General features: G+C 33.8%; 2 protein-coding genes across 3 annotated transcripts; one reads left to right on the top strand and one right to left on the bottom strand.

The window, feature by feature from the left end:
- Window positions 1-851: 851 nt before the first annotated feature.
- LOC130970088 (protein root UVB sensitive 6) lies at window positions 852-5317 on the top strand. Its single transcript, XM_057896100.1, has 13 exons — window positions 852-1364; window positions 1449-1547; window positions 1635-1748; window positions 1951-2022; window positions 2111-2221; window positions 2301-2420; window positions 3557-3658; window positions 3747-3819; window positions 3947-4027; window positions 4120-4184; window positions 4284-4385; window positions 4479-4661; window positions 4938-5317. Exons 1-13 carry the CDS (start codon window positions 1053-1055, stop codon window positions 5004-5006), a joined length of 1503 nt encoding a protein of 500 aa, XP_057752083.1. The 5' UTR covers window positions 852-1052; the 3' UTR covers window positions 5007-5317.
- Window positions 5318-13422: 8105 nt separating this feature from the next.
- Window positions 13423-15276, bottom strand: LOC130944200 (zinc-finger homeodomain protein 4). 2 transcript variants are annotated; one of them, XM_057872407.1, is made up of 2 exons: window positions 14147-15276; window positions 13423-13834 (listed from the first exon to the last, which is right to left on the bottom strand). In XM_057872407.1, exons 1-2 carry the CDS (start codon window positions 14915-14917, stop codon window positions 13787-13789), a joined length of 819 nt encoding a protein of 272 aa, XP_057728390.1. In that variant the 5' UTR covers window positions 14918-15276; the 3' UTR covers window positions 13423-13786. The 2 variants fall into 2 exon arrangements, with proteins under 2 accessions (XP_057728390.1, XP_057728380.1); XM_057872397.1 differs by having other exon boundaries at window positions 13745-15276.
- Window positions 15277-19266: the final 3990 nt, after the last annotated feature.

Raw genomic sequence — 19266 nt, 5'->3', positions numbered from 1 at the left:
ATTGAATTGAAGAAGCTAAGCCAAAAATATTTATTTCACGCATAATAATTAACTCTATAATCAATTATGAAATTCTAATTAACTACAAAATCAAAAAACCATCTAAAGTGAATATATTGTATACTTGCAAATGCACTTTTATAAGCACTTATTTTAGTTTTGTTTTTCTCAATTAGGTGCTTTTTAATACGAGATCCAACGTAGATTTTTTCTATTAAATATGATTAAAATAGTAAAAATGCTTCATTTTTCTATATTATATACTTATTTACCCATGAAATAACTACCATTAGTGCATCCATTCTCTCTTTAATTACATCTCTCATTAAATTTTTTAAAAATTTTTTTAAACATATATATTCTTTAGAAAATAATTTTTTATTCTAATTATATGTCTAATTTAATACTCACTCATCAAATCATCAATAAATAGATACACTTAATTACATAATATTATATTTTAAATGTTTAATTATTCTATTATTTTTATAATTTTATTAAATTTATAATAATTTTTTTATATTTTTTAATTAAATTATTACTAATATTAAAAAAATTAGAATCAACAGAATATTTTTTAAAAATAGTTTAGGAGGTGGGAACAAAAAAGAGAGATGCACAAAGTATGAAGAAAAAAGTGAAAAAGAGAATAAAAGAAGGGGGGAGGGGGTGTTTGGTGTTTCGTGTGAAAGGGTCCAGGAAAGAAAAAGAGGAAGCACGTGGGACGGAGAAAGCAGAGTGCAGCCAAGTGTATGGAGAGAAACGACGTCGTATGGGAAGGGTGCATTTTGGAGCTGTGGCCTGTGAGTTGTGTGACTTGTGACAAGCAGCCTCAGTAGGTCCGTTGATTAATGAAAGCCACCTGTGCCGCGCCTCATATTCTCCACCATTCCATTCCATTTCCTCTTCTTTTCAATTCCAATTCCAATTCTCATTAGACTCTTTCGATCAAATCTATGATCTCTCTCTCGTTCCCTTCACTGCTACATACTGCGTAGCAGTAGTAGCATTGCATTTCTATTTTTATTTCAATTCTCAATTTTGGGAACGACATGGCTCCCATAAACCTCAACGTCAAGCAGTCGGCAAACTCCACCACCGCTACCATTGCGGCATCCTCGCCGGACATACTGGTGCGGGAGACCCTCCGCATCAGCGCCAATTTGGCTTCCTCCTCCCCCCTCCTCGACACCCCGCCCGCCCTCACCCTTCCCGCCTCTCAACAATCCACCGTCAGATTCATCTGCTGCGAGGAGATCGATGGCCGCAGATGGAACTATGTCGCCGACGCTGACGCCGGAGGTGGATTCAAGAAGAATTCATTTCGCGCTCTCACTTTGCACTCTCCTCAAGCTCCTCTAGATGTCATCTCTCTCTCTCTCTCTCTTTATATTCTTCTGCTCCATTTGCGACAACTAACTAATTTGTAGTTCGTTTTTCGATTGCAGGGATTGATGTCATTCGTTAGATCGTATGTTGTTCCGGAAGGGTTCCCCGACAGTGTTACTCCTTCTTATGTTCCTTACATGACCTGGAGAGCTCTCAAGGTACTCTCTTTTTTATTGCTTTCTCTGAAAACTCACTCTGACATTGTGAATGAGCCTGTAGTAACATGTTCTTTCGATTTCTCATAGCACTTCTTTGGTGGAGCAATGGGAGTTTTCACAACTCAAACGCTTTTGAGTTCTGTTGGAGTTTCCAGAAATAGAGCTACTCCTGGGGCTGTAGCTATCAATTGGATTCTCAAGGTAACCGATTATAGACTTATACTTTAACCAACAATTCGGATGGCCGGATGGGATGGTCCTTTCTGCTCAATAGTTCTTCCATGAAGATGTACTGATAGAGCTATTTGTGACATAAGTTCTTGAAAACAGCTCAAAGCTTGAACATCATTTGGATTGTCGTACAGTGTTTTTCACATTAATGTGCTATTGGGTTTTTGTGTAGGATGGCGCTGGTCGTGTTGGAAAGATGCTTTTTGCTCGGCAAGGAAAGAAATTCGATTATGATCTGAAACAGGTGCAAAATTACTAGCTGTTTCTGGACAGTTCGATAATATAACTGCAGGCATCATACAATCTGCTTTCTGAAAGTTATTGTGTTACAGCTGCGGTTTGCAGGTGATCTTTTAATGGAATTGGGTGCTGGAGTGGAACTGGCGACTGCTGCAGTGCCACATCTATTTCTTCCTTTGGCTTGTGCTGCTAATGTAGCAAAGGTTTGATTTCTTTTTGTTGTGGGTGATTCAATTTAGTGTTGGTTCAGCAGGCTTATGTGCTTCTGCTTTCTGCTCTCAGAATGTTGCTGCTGTGACGTCGACATCAACTCGGACGCCAATTTACAAAGCCTTTGCTAAAGGAGAAAACATAGGAGATGTCACTGCTAAAGGGGAATGTGTCGGCAATATTGCAGACCTGGTATATTTATGATCTTAAACCGACATTATTATAAGGGCTGAATGATATAATTTTTGTGGCGAATTGTTTGCTACATTTCCACTTCTCCGTGCATCTAGGTCAGTGTTAGCTGGAGAGTAACTCAGGAACTTAGTGAACCTGGTTGATTCTTTTCTTTGCTAATCTATTCAATCAGCTAGATGAATGTATGCATACCTGTTTGCGCATGTATTTAACATGATATGCTTTGAATACAAGAAATTATTTTTATGTGAATAACTGTGTAATAAAGGGAAAAACAAAATTAGTAAAAAAATCAAGCTGGTGAGTTTTTCCTACTTGATGTATGATGGCAGGAGAACAAATTGGTGGTAGTCTCAAGGTAAAGGTGATTTGTAGCCAAGAAGTGGGGCTATGAGGAGTCAAGTTGATCCTTATTAATCGCTCTAACCGTGTCTGAAATTTAGAGTGTATTCTAGGAAAAATTCCAAATGTGGAAGAATGATGAATTTATTAAGTTGTCTGCCAAAGGAAACAATGAAAGGAAGAAGACGAGTCTGATCTAGGGTATATTTGCATCACATTACCAAGGCAAAGAATTTTGCTGTTTAAAATCAAAATTTTCTCCGTTCAAGAAACAATTGCATCAGAATATTTATTAGTTATTTTGCTATTCAACAATGATTGGAAGTACTAAACTTGCAGGACTTGAGGATTCTAAATATTGTTACTAAATCACTTAAGAAAAATTGGATGTCAAAATTAGACTTACTGAGACCCAGCTAAACAGAAAACCTCACTCATGTATAGCTTATGACCAAATATATGGAAATTACTTAAGTAGCCCTGGGGTTTGGAAATATGAAGTTACACAAAATTAGCATCCTATGGTAGCTCCCAATATCAATGATATGGTGAAATGGTTTGATCTTTAAGCTTTATGCTCTCCGTGTGCTGTTGCTTCACTTATGTGTCACTAAAATGTTTTGACATTATATCTTTGTACTTCCAGAATGTTATCATTCTTATGTCATTAATATATCCTAATGTGATATCTTTAGTCTTGACCATGTTAATGTTAGTAATCTTGTCCCTTGATGTCTTTTGTTCCTGTTGTTGAAATCAATTGCTGGAACATTTCTTTGCCAATTTTGCAGTTGGGAACTGGTTTAAGCATATGGATTGCCAAAAGGAATCCATCACTTGTGACCACTTTTTCTCTCCTTTCGTGTGGATACATCCTTAGCTCTTATAGAGAGGTTTGATTTTTTCATTTCTATTATTGATTCTCATCTAGATGAACATCCTGTGTGACGATTGTGTCACTAATGGTTATTGCATTAATAGGTAAAATCTGTGGTTTTGCACACACTTAACTGTGCAAGATTCAGTGTGGCAGTCGACTCTTTCATCAAAACAGGTAACACATTTCATCAAGCTGTACCCTTTCTTGCATAGTCATTTTCATATTTGCACATACAAGTGACATCTAAGACACTGTTCCATCTTGTGATTGATTATGTTTTAACTAAAAAGTTTCCCTGCAGGACGAGTTCCCACTTTGTGCGAGGGCAATATGAATGAGAACATATTCAGTTTCCCATGGAAAGATAGGCCTGTTGTCCTCGGTATATCAATGGACTGAAAAATGTTAACTTGCTTTCTGCAGCCATTTTGTTCTGAAAATGTCAAGCTGATGTTTTCTTTTCAATTGTTTTAGGATCAAGAGTCAAGGATGCATTCCAAGATCCTAGTGCATATGTTGCTATCGAGCCCCTGTTTGATGTATGTCCTTTATGAGAGCATAACATTGTTCAGCTGTTTCTTAAATTTGTCTACTGTGATTTTGTAATATAATTCTTATGTTCTCCTAAATGGTAACAGAAGGAAAAGTACATTGTGACATACAACCCCTCAAAATGTAAGGTTTATGCTGTACTCAAGGATCAGGCGAAGTCGGATGACATTCTAAAAGCAGCATTCCACGTGAGATACATGTCTTTGTATCAATTTTTTTTGGAATAGCTTTGGAATTCATAATTTGAAAAGTACTCAAAATTTAAATAATGTTGTGTGCAGGCTCATGTGCTTTTGAATTTCGTAAATTCATCTAATGAAAGTAAGGTCTCATCTCAGAATCAGAGGGAGAATATTAACTCAAACGCGATGCAGAGAGTTTCAGACCTTGCTTCTTGTATTGCTGATTCTTGCAAGATTGTGACAAATACTTATGGGCTTTTCAAGAATAAGGCTAATGAGCAGGTAAAAATCGAGGCAATATATCTGTCTGTTGGTTTTGGTTTTGCATCAGGTCATGCTTACAACTGCAGTATTTTTGGAGCCTGGCTTTGAATATTTTAGCGCTGATTGAAATTATTGCTTGAGATCCTAAGTTTGTGGAATGCAAATGGCTTTCTGTTTCCATCGCAGTCAATGAAACTAAAGGCTATAGCAAACAAATTAATAAAATTGTGTCACTGCACATATGTATGAAATCATTGAAAATTTCCAAGCACATATGATCTATTTTGGTTGCAGGGTTGGACGATGTCAGAATCTCTTTTAAATCCAGGTCGAGCTAGGTTGTGTCAACTTGATGATAGATGATATACTCGTTCTGAGCAAGGGTGTGTTATAAGTTATTGGGGCTTCTATGGATGTGAATATTGAGTTGAGCAACTAAAAGCTTTACAAATTACCAGCATGCAAAGATGACTTGCAATGCCTTAAGTGGAATTATGGGATCTTTTATCCTCAAAGAAGCCAAGTAAACTCTCCTGAATCCTGATGGTTGATGGTTTTAGTGATTGGATTTAATTAGTTTATAGGAATGAGTTGTTAGCATGACCACGTGTTGTTGCATATACAAATGTTCTTTTAGCGCTTTTCTCCCCACTCGTATTGTTTCTGTTTTCCTTTTCTTGGTCTCTATTCTTTTCCTTAATGGGGAATTACTCGTGTAAGTTTTAGTTTCAATTTTGCAGCCGTTTGTTTCACCAGTTCAAAAAATTAGTTATACTTGTAGAAATCATAAGAATATGAATTCAATCTATTTGTTGGATTCTTGTACATCTAAATGTGCGGTGTTTGATTTAAGCTGAGCGCAAGCTTGTTCCACTTTCAAGAGGCAACAATCAACCAATAGAATTAATCCGGGCACTTTTCTAGCTTTGGAAGAGAAAGTGAAAACTTTCCTAATAACATTTTTAAAGGAGTCTTGCACATACAACAATTCATTAGTCTAGGTAAATTTTTAAATAGAGTTTAAATTTACCATAAATTAGGCCAAATGGAGTTTAAATTTGCTATAAATTAGTATTTAGCCAATCGAATTAAAAAATACCATGAGATATCCAAAAATTTTAAGAGCTGAGTGTAGTGTATTTTAATTATCATTAATTATGTCAGAAAAATATATATAAAATTGCTCCAATTATTAGACAAAATTTTTAATAGAGATAACCATTAATGTAGAGAAAGTACAGGAAACAATAATGATTGTGAACAATGAATTTAGAAAGAAAGATAAATTAAAAATTAAAAATCAGATTCTTAATTAATTATTTAATTTTATATTTTAAAATTTAAAAAATTAGGATTAATAATTAAACACATTCACACTAGGTACAGTTATTTTCAATTTTACCATAATCTCAATCTCCGATTCACAACTAAAATTTACCATCGTCGATCTTTGGTCCATGTCCAAAACTCGTTGTCGGTGCCGGAGACAGCCGTTCCGACGCATCATAACGCCACCGTTCCCCCTAAAGACATTTAGATGCAGTCAAAACATTACAGCTTGTGCACGCCGCCGCAGCCTCACCTCGTGCTGCTGTTCCCCCACAGTCCGTGCCGATGCCCTCGCACCCCATGCCGATACCGCCGAGGCTGACCGCGCGCCGCTGTCCTTTCACAGACTGTGCAGACGCAGGCGTGAATAGCAACCCATGCCTTCCCCTCACATAGTCATGGATGAAGTCCTCTATGGGTGGGGGAATTTTTAATCCCCCATTCACATTAAGCAGTGACAATTCTACACTTTCAAATAGCAATCTTATCATACGGTTGTTCATTTTACATACAAAAGGGATGAGTGTTCTTGTTGGTGGGGGATGGTTGGCGAAGCAGCGACGACACCCACGACCTCGACGGCGACAATGATGTTCGGCTAGGGAGAAAGTGACGCCTGTGCAGGGGCTGGTTACAGAAGCAGCACCGACGCTGAGAAGCTAGGGGTCGATGATGATATCCGGTGATATTGGAGGTTTTATTTGCTTGCGGATGTTCATTTTACATCCATAACGAATAGTTGTTCTTGTTGGTGGGGGGATGGTTGGTTGGGTGAGAAGGTGGGTGTAAATTCCGGGTAATTAGTAAATAATTAATTAATGAATTAATTATTAATCAATAAAATTAGAAAATTAAAGTTTATAGTTTAATGAAGTAGAAAAAAATTAAAATATAAATTTTAACACTAATTTCAAAGATTTTAGTCCAAAATTGAGTCAAACGAACCAAACCGATTGGACCGAATCAAAACCGAGTCCAAGGCCCATTATATAAAGCAAACATTTCAGCCACCTTCATCCAATTTCAAGTAAAGTGCGCTGAAAATTTGGAGAATGGGTGCAATCAAGAACCCTAAACTCCTTCTCAATCTTCTTTCTTCCACAACTTTCAATCCGGAGTTTTGATTAATGAGCTTTCTCAGAATTCTCTATAAAATTCATTAAACATTGTGGTAAGAAAATATCTGTACACACTTGGTATCTCCTCTCTTTAGTTTCGAATATATATGGGGTTTGGAATTGAAGATTTTATGATTTTGATATTTTAGGATTGAATTAGCTAGCAGAAATTGTTGGGCCTTGTTCATTTGAGCTGTGGATAAGGTAAAGAACTCCTATTTCTTGTTGAATTTTTAATTTAGTGAACTTTATATTGATTATAATAATAATATATGATATTAGATTGAAATTGGTAATTGGTTGAAGTTAAGTTGGTGAAGTTGGGTAAGTGATGTGGGTTTGAGCTTATTGAATTGAGAATTGGAGGAATTTGAGCTTGTGGTGGAGAAGATTTTGGTGTTCCGAGCTTAGTGAAGAATCGGCCAATGTATGGTTTTGGTTTCTCGTAGATAATATATAATGTCTTGTCAAAACTTAGACTAGTTGATTGTAGGATAAATTGGACTTGTTATGAGTTAGTAATTCTTGACGTACATGATGAGATAATTATGATAATGTGATGGATTATTAATTATTGATGAGGTTGATGGTTGATGATGAGGGATAATAGTGATATATTGTTGAATTATGCATAAATGTTGATTATGAAGTTATTGTTCTGCCATTCATAGAATTGGATATTTATATGTTCAGAAAGGGATGAAAAGAGTATGGTGTGATTGTGGATAGAATTTGGTGTTGTTTTGGGTTGAGGAACTTGGAGTTGAAGATCAAAACTTGTAAAATTATGAGGTTTGAAATTTTGAATGAAAATTTTATTTTTGGCCTAATTTCGTTGAGTCATAACTTGGCTTCTAGACTCTTGATTTCTCTCAAACTTATTTTATATGAAAATTGGATTCGTGAAGTCTACGCCATTCGAAGAACGGACCAAAAATAATATTTTACAAAAAAAATTATGCTCATTAGAAGTTTGGTGTGTAAAAGTAGACTCTACAGCATTAACAGCTTTTTTACCAATTTAAGGGGCATGCGTACGCGAGTGCACACGCGACGCGAGCAATCAATTCTGTCCAGGGGGACTTGCGTATGCGGATAGAGGTCGTGTACGCAAGTGAGAAAAATGACACCCCTGCGTACGCGCGACATGTCATGCGTACGCGGAATCCTGTTTTTCAGCAATATTATGTTTTGTGATTTAAACATAATTTCAAATTTTTGAACTTCTATTTTTACTTTCTAAGACCCTAAAACTTAGTTTTCATCATAGTGAGGGAGTTGAACCTAGAGAGAGAGGTAATTTGAAAGTGAAGGAAGATTTTGGAGTGTTGACTTATGATGAGAAGTGCGGAAATATCGGAAATATATGAATGATGACAATGTTGAATGAATTTGAGATAAAATGGTAGATAATTTAACGATGATAATGACAATGAATAATTTTAAATGAAGTAAAGTACTATGTGATGATGAGAATAAATTTGATTTGAAATTGTTTTGTGAGAATCGTGGTTATTTACTTCCCACCAGATTTTAAAGAAAATTATTTTGTGGAGATTATGGTTATTTACTGTCCATGTGTGTGCTATTTTCCAATTGAAAACGTCTGTAGGGATCATGGTGGTTTACCACTCACCAGGTGAGGATCGTGGTACTGTACTGCTCACCAGTTTTCAAGAGGACGATACCCGGATTAGCTATTGGACATGTCGGATTGGCTATATAACCGACAGATGAGACTCATCAGCTATAGGACAGGCATACATCATATGTATGTGTGTTTTATTTGATTGCGCATTAATTGGGCTTGCCTATATGATTATTATATTACCTGCTATATTTGCTGCCTGCTGTATATGTATCCTACTTGTGTTTACTTTGTCTATATTGCTTGTCTGTGCACCAGAATTTTGGAAGATTAGAGGAAGGCGAGAAGCTGAGGGAATAAGTAGAATTAAGTTAGATTTAGGAATCTTAGATAGCTCACCTTGTATTATGGTTTTAAACCTAACTCTAAACTTTATATTTGAGTGTCAGAGTTCTAGGATCGCCTCTGACTTTTTCGGGGACTTTATATATTATGTATATAGGCACTATTACCATGCTGAGAACCCCCGATTCTCATCCCATACATATGTTGTCACTTTTCAGATGCAGGTCGGGAGACACCTTACTAAGGGTCTGAAGATTTCTAATGCAAGCGAAGTTGAGGAGGCTATATTTTGTTATTTTGCTATGTATATATGTATATATGTATGTATATTTTTCGGTCGATCTTAACTTCGCAAGTTGAGCTTGAAGTTTGATATTTTATACCTTTAATCTTCTACTCTCTATGTTTTCATTCTTTATCCTTTTCTCGAAGTTGATTTTCGTTTGCGTGAGTGTTGCACTTTTCATTTTACGACTTTTATTTAAACTTTCTTTTCAAGACTCTTTGTTATAGATTCTTTTCAACTATATATATATATATATATATATTATTTTAGATATCGTAATACCATACTACCTCTATTTTACGATTTAAATGTAAAAATTTGTGTAATTGAGTGTTACAGTAAAATGCCTCTGATTCTTGCTGTGAGGGAGAGAATAACGCCGACCACCGTCGCTGATGAAGAATGGAGTGCTGCCAACGAGAAGTTTTGAGAGTGTGGGTGTGCGATGATCAATAAGATAAGAAGAGAGATAGTTAAAAATTAAAAAGTAAAAATTAGGATTTTAGTGAGATGAAATAATTAGTGATAGATTGTCTTTTTATCTTATTAGACCAAATCTGCGGCTTGATGTTCGCGTTGCTCACAATTTTTATTGGCTATCTAGATATACATAACATAGGTATTGTATGGATGTGCCTTCTTACTTTTCCGGTAGTTAATAATGGAAATTGTTGAATTAATCAAAGCAAACGGGTAACCTGGGAATATAAATTAATTAGCAATACATTAGTCACGTGATAGCGAACAAAAAATCAAAGGAAATGGGTGTGGCGTAAATTATGACCGACCAATTTAATTATAGGTGGGAGGTCTATATCTTAGGCTATGATCGCCCTAATTGTAAATGTAGAAGGGTGTGCGTGGTGTGGAGGAGAGTGAATAGCAGAGATTATTGTTACGTTGTAAGCGGTGGCATACTTACTTGAATTTGTTGTTGTCGTTTTACTTTTACTTACCGTGCAGGCAGTGACTAGTGAGGCTGCTTACGAACACAAATTTGTCTTTTTAATATGTACGTCACTTCACTGTCAGCAATGGCGCCATATTAAATATGGCTGTGAACTCCATGTTTCCATATTTATTACAATTTATCCCCCTCTTTAATGTGTCGTGCATAGCCATTTCAATTTTCAACCCCTCTTCTTTTCTACTACTCCGTATTATTACCGTATAGTATAGTATAGTAGTAACAGTAGTAGTAGTAGGGGGGGGGGGGGGGGGGTGAATAGTAGCACTAATCTACGTACCATCACATATGGTGGTTGTAGCTTCAAACATCATTGACTGCATTTAACTATGATGGATTTGAGAAAGGACAGAGGTAATTAAAATTTATTATTTTTTATTATTTTTTTTAGTTTTTTTAATTTAATAATTTAATAATATATTGTAATTTATACTTTAAATATTTAATTATATTTAATTAATAAACAAAAATAATAAATTCTAATGATGTTTTAGTTTTTTTTTTTTAAAAAGAAACTATATATGATCAATATATTTTTTGAAAATTTTTCAAATTTTGTTTTTAATAATTTTAGTCATTATCTTTTATTACAATATATATAAAATTAAGTTCAACTGTTAAAATTAATGAATCATAACTGTTTTTGCAATACTAAATTTTCTTTCTGTAGCATTATCTAAAAAGTTTAGTTAAGATGTATCTTTAAGATACATGATAAAATTATTAGTTAAAAAGTCATTATAAAAAATATAAAATTTAAATTTTTAATATATTTATTATATATTTATTAAATAAACTATTTAAAATTTTTTATATTTCAATTTGTGATACTTATCAGTCGTTTCAGTCCATAAAAAGACCGTTGCATTGCATCGCCTGGCAGTTATTTCATTCGTGCATTATTGCTTAAATCAAAGAGAGACAAAAATAACTAAACATGTTACATTACTGTTTATAAAACTGACAACACACTACAATATTTTGCCATCTTAATCGGTGCCCTTCTCAGCAGTCATGTTTCTTTATGAATTCAAATTTGTATTAAACCTTTGTGTCGTTTATTTTGTATAATTAAGTTGATTATTTAAAAGGTAATTCCTCACGCGTGAAGATGGTTAAAGTAAACTTCATGTGAAAATAATCACTTGAAATAAAAATATATATTATATCAAATAATTAAATAAAATATATTAAATAAAATATATTAAATTATTTAATTTTTTTTAACTGTTATCTTTCTATAAAAATTTCTTTAATAATCATTATCTTTATGTATTTTATGTGAGTAGTTACATACTTACTCAAAATTCTTACTTTATTATGTTTTATATGAATTTAGTTTTGGTACATTCATTTAATTATTACGTCTAAAAGAATATGTATGTTTGCACATATCAAAATTAAATTCATTTTATATTAATATAAGGTAGAAATTTAGGTGGAGTCGATTTCACGTGAAGTTGATACCTGAAAACTGTTAAATGATTTGACTGAGTTGACTAAATTTTCATCTAACGGCTCTCAGATATCAACTTCACGTTTTTACCTTAATATAAAGGCACGATATCAAATCAAGATTAAAAAGAGTACTAGAGTAGGTTAAATTTAAGTATCATGGATCTCAAGTCTCAAGTGCAATTTTTAGGCAGAATGAAGCACGCGTAAAGTGCATTTGTGGAGTACAGTAAAGTGCATTATTATGCAGAAATGTTGCCCTTTGTGGCTGTGTAGATGAAATTTTAATTTGTATTGTTGCTTTAAGTTACTTTTCTATAGTTTCAACATCTTTCTGTGTAACTGTGTTGCTTTCCCTTGAACCAAAGAACATTCTGCATGGAAGAATGTGCATCCCGATGATACAAATTAAAGGGTGCAGCTTTGTTCCTTTCACCCTTTGTTTTTTTCTTGATTAGTTTTTCGTTGCAAGTATTACCATTCGTATTTTTCACTCTTCTCCCTTTTCAAAGCAATGCATGCTTGCATGTCCATCATTTACATCATTATTCATAACTAAAGTCTGATGCATGGCAGACGAAATTTATATCATCACTTCACAATCATTACTAACTCATAAAATAATTAGTTAGTTTTCTTAACAAGGATATAATAATTAATTATTTTTTCAAAGATAAAATGTTTTTTTCTTTGAACAAGGATATGTACCTATGGAATGAAAGTTTTAATATACATTATTAAATTGTGATCGAAAGCATTTTTTTTAGGAAGGATAAAGTATTAAATAGGTGTTTTACGTTTGGATGTAATTCTATTTTGATTTTAATTCAAAAGAGTTTCATTTAGGTTTAATGTAATTTTGTCACGTAAGGTTAAAGTTAAATAATTAACGAAATATCCTACGTGTAGTACAAGAACAAAGTCGATAATTTGGAAAATAAATACAAACTCTAGAGGCACAAAATCAACCGTGAATACATTAATACATTTATTTATCATTTTTCTTACAATTTAAATGAAATATTTTTTATAAAATTAAAGATGATAAATACATGTATTGATACATCCACAGTTAGTTTTGTGTTTTTAGAAATTGTATTTATTCTCCATATTATCGATTTTATTCTTGTATTACTGTCATGTAAGACATTTGAGTTTGAGTGAGTGAATTTCATAGGCATGGAATCAACACGTGGGGACGTGTTGTCCACGTGGCAACATTCTGCAGGTGAAGTATTGAATAATTTCTACAATAATATAATACACTACTTCAAATACCAATATTCAAATAAAATATCATCTCTATTCCTATATTAAAAATATTTGTAGTGTTTTTGAGTTTGGACTTATGTTGAAAGAAAAAAGCGTTCCACGTACAAAATTATTATTATTAATTTTTGATAAAAGTCTTCCACATATGTACTACTACTGATATACATAGTACTACTAATAAATAAATAAATAAACTTGTGTCTGATGTACTTATTACTGTCTATCTCGTCACACTCTTGGAAGAGGCTCGCTCATACCAGTCGAAGAAATGGATAATCAAAAAATAAGATGAATTAAAGAGTATATATATATATAGGGTTTAGTTATCGCAATGTAAGCTGCTCAATATCAATGTTTTATATACTACTGCCTTGTGTTTGTAGTAATTATAGGAATAATGAAAACAACAAATAATTGTGTATGTTAAAACAATCAAATATTAATTAGTAGATGTCAGTGTAATTTAGTGTTTTTACATACACTCTACAAGTACACATTAGCTAGGGAAAGTTTATATTTATCATCACAATGCAAGCTTATCCTGAGGAAAATCTTCACCTAAATAACGAAATTATTACTGCTTACTTATCCATTATCCAATAATTTGTTCATGGCTTTATTATTAAAGACTTGTGAAATATCTAGTTAATAACTAACAGAAACACAGTAGCATTAGATAGTATAAGCTAAGGTAGGTGAAACATATGTAAAGTAGTAATAAGCAAATTAATTAAAGGCCCTGTATATATAAATAAATCTTGTTTAATAAACGCACACAGTATCTCATCCATCAGGCTCTAATAATATTAACTCCATGTATGTCTTCATCACCTAATAACAAGGGGCTTTGATGAGGACATAAACAAATTAAAACACCACCCAGAAACAGTAAAAGAAATTAAATTCCTAAACTAGACATACATGATGAGAACGATAACAGAAAAACTAAGGATGTTATTTTAAATATTATAATATTTAAGAGACGTAGTAGTAGTAGTAGTAGTAGTAGTAGTAGAATATAGAGTTAATTATAATAGAAGAAGGAGAAGAAGAAGGGTTAAGAAAGAATTAAGTAGAAGAGGATGGGGGAATGATGAGAAGGTTTTTTTTAGCGAGGTTGTGTTTATTGTTATGCATCCAAACCTTGAGGACTCTGCGTTTGACTCCAATCTCGTTGCAGAAGTTCTGAACAACCGAGTCTTCTTGCTTCTGAATCTTCCAACCAACCTTCTCAGCAAAAGCCAGCATCTTCTCCTTCTGCTCCTGGCTGAACTTTGTCCTGAACCGCTTCTTCTTCACCCGCTCGTCCTGCTCGTCCGAGTGCTCCGACGACGGCATGGGGCCTATGTTGTAGGGCATTATCATCTGCGCCGGGGGCACCGTTCTCGACGGAAGGATGTTACCGCCGCCAGCAGTAGGGTAACCGAGATGATGATGATGGTGCATGTTCTTGTGAAGGAACTTTCTAGAAGCGGCGAGGTGCCTGGTGGCGGTGTTGAAGTGGTGGTGGTGGTACTCCAGCAAGGGCGGGGGTGGGGCTGAGGGCTCCCCTTGGATTTCCTTTCGGTGGAAGTTTCTGTGGCAGCGGCAGGCGGAGCAGGTGAGGGCTTCCATGGTGCCGTGGTCTCCGCTTGGCATGAACTCGCCACAACCGTCGGTGGCATTTCCTCCCATGGCGGCGGCATGGTTCTTGAGGCACTCTCTGTACCTGACGAGCGGCACCACCACCTCCTCCTCCTCTTCCTCCTCCTGCTTGCTATTGTAGGGTCCATTATCGAGCGGGTGCATAGAGGAGCCATTGGAAGGGTTTTGGGTGTGGTGAATGTTGATGTGGGCGCCATGGCCATTGCCACCATAATTGGCGGTGGTGTTTACTGCGATTGGTATATCTCCTTCTTGACTCGAAAGTTCCATTCTGTTCTTCAAACCCTATATACTATCTATGTTTGAAAAGCAAAGCCAAGAAACACATCCACTGAAGAGAGAGGTAGAATAATCCAGTGTTTTGCCCTAATTAGCTAGCTTGTTAATTAACTAAGGCAGAAGAAGAAGAAGAGAGGAAATTAAAGAGGAGGAATGAGAATTTAGGGCATGGGAATGAACTACTAGCGATGATGCATGAGATACACACTAGTTGAAGAGGATTTGAAAAATGGAGGTTGGTTTGATAGTGAAGCAGTAAAGCAAGAGCTTATAGAAAGAGAGAGAGAGAAAGAGAGAGAAAAGAGGAAGGGTTGCTTTGCTTGCACTATCAGCCATCAAGTTTACGCCATTTAGAGGGGAGCAGTCAGTGTGTCAGACACTAGTGGACACCACACACACACTCTTTCACTCTTTCATTTCTCTATTTCAATTAACAACCAAATCAAATTTCTCTTCTTACAAATCCATACTTTTAACAACTCCTTCTCATATTCATATTTTTTTTTTCTTTATTTCTCTATCTATCCCTATATTTTGTACAGTTACATGTCTATAACCATTATGTGTGTGTTTGAATTGGTGTTTATTAAACTAAAACTTAAATGAACATAATTTTATAGAATTTATTTTGAAAAGAAGTGAATTTGTGCTCATCCTTGAGTGTGAAAAAAAATTGATGGATTATATTTTTATAATATTAAAAAAACAAAAAAATCAAAATTTGTCTTATTTAATTTTATTATCAAATATTTTTATTCTATGTCAGTGTGTTAAATTAAAGATGCTAATAAATTAGTAACATGTATATATATATAGTACTAGTACACGTAGCAGAGGTGATATAATTAGCTAGGGTTGTTTTGGGTGATAGTGGGAATCTTTCTTCACGCGCCAGCATTACTGGTAAGGGAAAACTAATTAAAACACTATAACTAAATCATTGTTTGTTGCTGTGTGCAATTGCTTCTTGTGGTGTTGTGTCGAGAAATAGTTTGCTCAACATGTCAATGATGTCCCTTTGGAATACAACCAGCAACTGAATTTCATTCAGATTTAGCACATGTGAGAGAGAAATATAACCACACCTATAAGCTAGCTATGCTACATACAAAGACAATAAACATGCTTACTTAGTTCTTCTTTAATTTTCAATAATATTACCACAATTAATAAGCATCAATAACATTTTTATTATAAAGATGGTGGTAAAAAAAAAGGGTTACCAGGACGTCACGGCTGCTCTGTAAAGCTGTTATTTACACATTCTACTGGGAAGTTGGAAAAGGATTCCCTCTTTTCTTTTTTGTTAATTTATTTGTTTATAATAATTGATCGCAATCGCTTTATTCTTTTATTATCCTTACCTTTATTCCAGTTTCTACGCCACATTTAATTAAGACTACTTTATATCCATCTTTGAGAGTTTTGTTTTTATCTCGGTTGTCTCTTGTTCTAGTAATTCTGCATGAATATTACTTTTTCTTTGTTACTTTTTTTTTCTTCTTTTTTGTCTCGGACAAAATTATGCTCTGTTTCTTTTCTCTTTTTGTAATTTGTCAAGAGCTGCTCCAAACGTATGATGCACTTAAAGAGGCCACACACACTTTTATTTTTTGGTTGTCAGATTTATTAATAATGAAGATGTTAATTAAGGATTTGGATTTGAGATTAGTGAGAAAGGAGAAGGGAAGAGTGGTGGTGGGAAGAAGGGTCCACAGGAATAAATAGTGTTGATGACAGATGAGATGGGATCACAATTTTCAAGATGCTTCTTCAATTCATTCATTCATTCATTCATTCAGAGCCCCCCAATGCAATTGCGTAATTGTGTTTGTGTATTCTCTTTCTCTCTGATGTCGCTTTTTCTTTTGGGAAAACCACATATATAACATACATATGATATGCCCAGACCCATTACCCATTAGCTAATTATTACTAATATTTTTTTATATATATAATATTTCATCTCATGTTTTGTCATGTAACTTATTCCTCACACAAACACAAACACAAACACGTTTCACTTTCACCCATACCATACCATATAGTACTATTGCTACTGTGCATATTTTAGAATGCATAGTAATCTATGTGTGTGTTTGAAACTAGTTTACAGTAATCTATTTGGATGATAACTGCTTTGATTTCTACAAATCCATAAACTCATTTATATTCTTTAGAGGTGCATTGTTTTAAACTTTTAATGCATCACTTCCTTGTACACATATTAGTTTAGGAGAAGTATATAGTGAATAACGTCAAGAATGGTTTAAAAAAAAGGTAAAATTAATTTTAAAATTTAAAATTTTAATTAATTTAAAATTTAAAAAATTAGGATTAGTATCTAAATACATTTACGTTACGTATGGTTATTTTTAATCCTACAATCACTACAATTTCGATGTCTATGCTAGTCTCTCGTAGGTTCACGACCATATCCCGCGGCCCACGCCGTCGCCAGAGACAGCCGTTTAGACGCAGAAGAACACCGGCGCCTCTCTCGCCGTCGCACCAGTTTCTCTTCCAACTCCTCTCAGTGTCGCCATTTTGCACCCCACCAGCCCTCCTCACTGGCGTTGTTCTCTCCCTCAATGGTCATCATCGTCGCAGCCGAGCTCTTGACGCTGTCATTACCTTGACCACCAGTCCTGCTGCCGTGCGAGTTATTATGCCATCACACACGTTCCCCATGCGCCGCTATGGCTATCTCGTGTTTCACAAGCGTTGCCGTTGCTGCCTCGCGATTCTTGGGCAGCACTGCTGCTGTCTCGTCGTCATTCTTCTTCTGCCGCCGTGATTCTCCTCCTTTTCTTCTTTTCTTCTTTTTTCCCCTTTTAGGATGTGATTTGCATTAAGAACAAGCATTCCATTTGTATGAAAAATAAACATTTTGTTTGCAGAAAAAATAAACATATGGATTGGATTTAAATAGATACAATGAAATTTGCTGGATATTTATTTTATTAGGTATGTGGATGATTATTTTTCTTCTAAACCGATGTTCTTGATAAAGAAGAAGCTCGACGACGCTGAGACTGGCTAATGAGGGAGGGACAGCGGTGCAATGAGGGTTTGGGGAGGGATATGCGGTGGTAAAAATGTTAGAAGGTGGATGGTTAAAATGTAAAAGGTGAAAGTAAGATTTTTGGGAGGATAATTTGTGATGGATTGTTTTTTTTTTTTTTTGCCTTTATATGAGTCGAGAGTGCAGCCTATTGTTCACGTTGTTCACAATCTTAGTTATCCACCTAATGGAGCCAATTAGTTTATTAACTGGATTATGTTAGGTAATCAATAACTTTCTTGAACAATATAAACAATCACCAATTAAATCAAAATACACTACACCTCCAAATTAACCAGCTAAATCTTAATATTAGAATAATCATTTGCACACCTAGTAAAATGAATATTCAATATATATCTATTGTTCACATTATTTAGTATTTTCATTGTCTACCTATACTTTTTCTTATTGATTTGGATATGTTAGAATTGTTGGTATGAATTGTTAGTGATTTGCATTGGCACACCTAATAATAATAATAATAATAATAATAATAATAATAATAATAATATGAATTTATCTAATTTGTATCTTAGGGGCACATATTAAAATGAAAAATTAAAAAAATTTGTCTTAAAAATACAAAAAAAATTAAAATTTTAATACATTTATTTTTTATTTATTAAAAAAATATTTAAAATATTCTATTATCATATATTTTTAGGATATATATTAGTTAAATCCTAATAATAATAATAATAATAATAATAATAATAATAATAATAATAATAATAATCTTCTCATGGTTTTAAGTATTGGCAATGTTTGATATAAAATGACCAAGCAATTTAGGAAAAAATATTAGATCATTTAATAATTTTTAATTATATTTTTATATAAAAAAATATATAAGTAGTTATCTTAGTATAATTAGGACTAGCTTTCCCGAAATCTCCACTAATATTACTACTGACAAGTGACAACCAATTAGTATTATGTGTTTCCAACAACAACACATGACAAACACATGTGTCGGTCCTCGATCTGGGCAAACCCTTCTAAATTCTAATTTGCACTTTGAACACTCCATTTCTGTTTGATTATATGCGTTCAAATTATATAATTAGGTCTAAAATATATTATGTATATTATATAAAAATATATAAACAAATATTAATTTTTTATTTTTTATTATTATTTAATTATTAATATTTAAATATAAAATAAAGTATATTAGAAAATTATTAAATTAAAAAAATTAAATTAATATTTAAATAATTATTAAAAATAATAATTTTTAAATATTTTTAAATATATAATTTAATTTTTTAAT

The sequence above is a fragment of the Arachis stenosperma genome, chromosome 1 (genome assembly GCF_014773155.1).
Source record: "Arachis stenosperma cultivar V10309 chromosome 1, arast.V10309.gnm1.PFL2, whole genome shotgun sequence".
NCBI lineage: Eukaryota > Viridiplantae > Streptophyta > Magnoliopsida > Fabales > Fabaceae > Arachis > Arachis stenosperma.
This window is presented reverse-complemented; position numbering and strand designations above follow the sequence as displayed.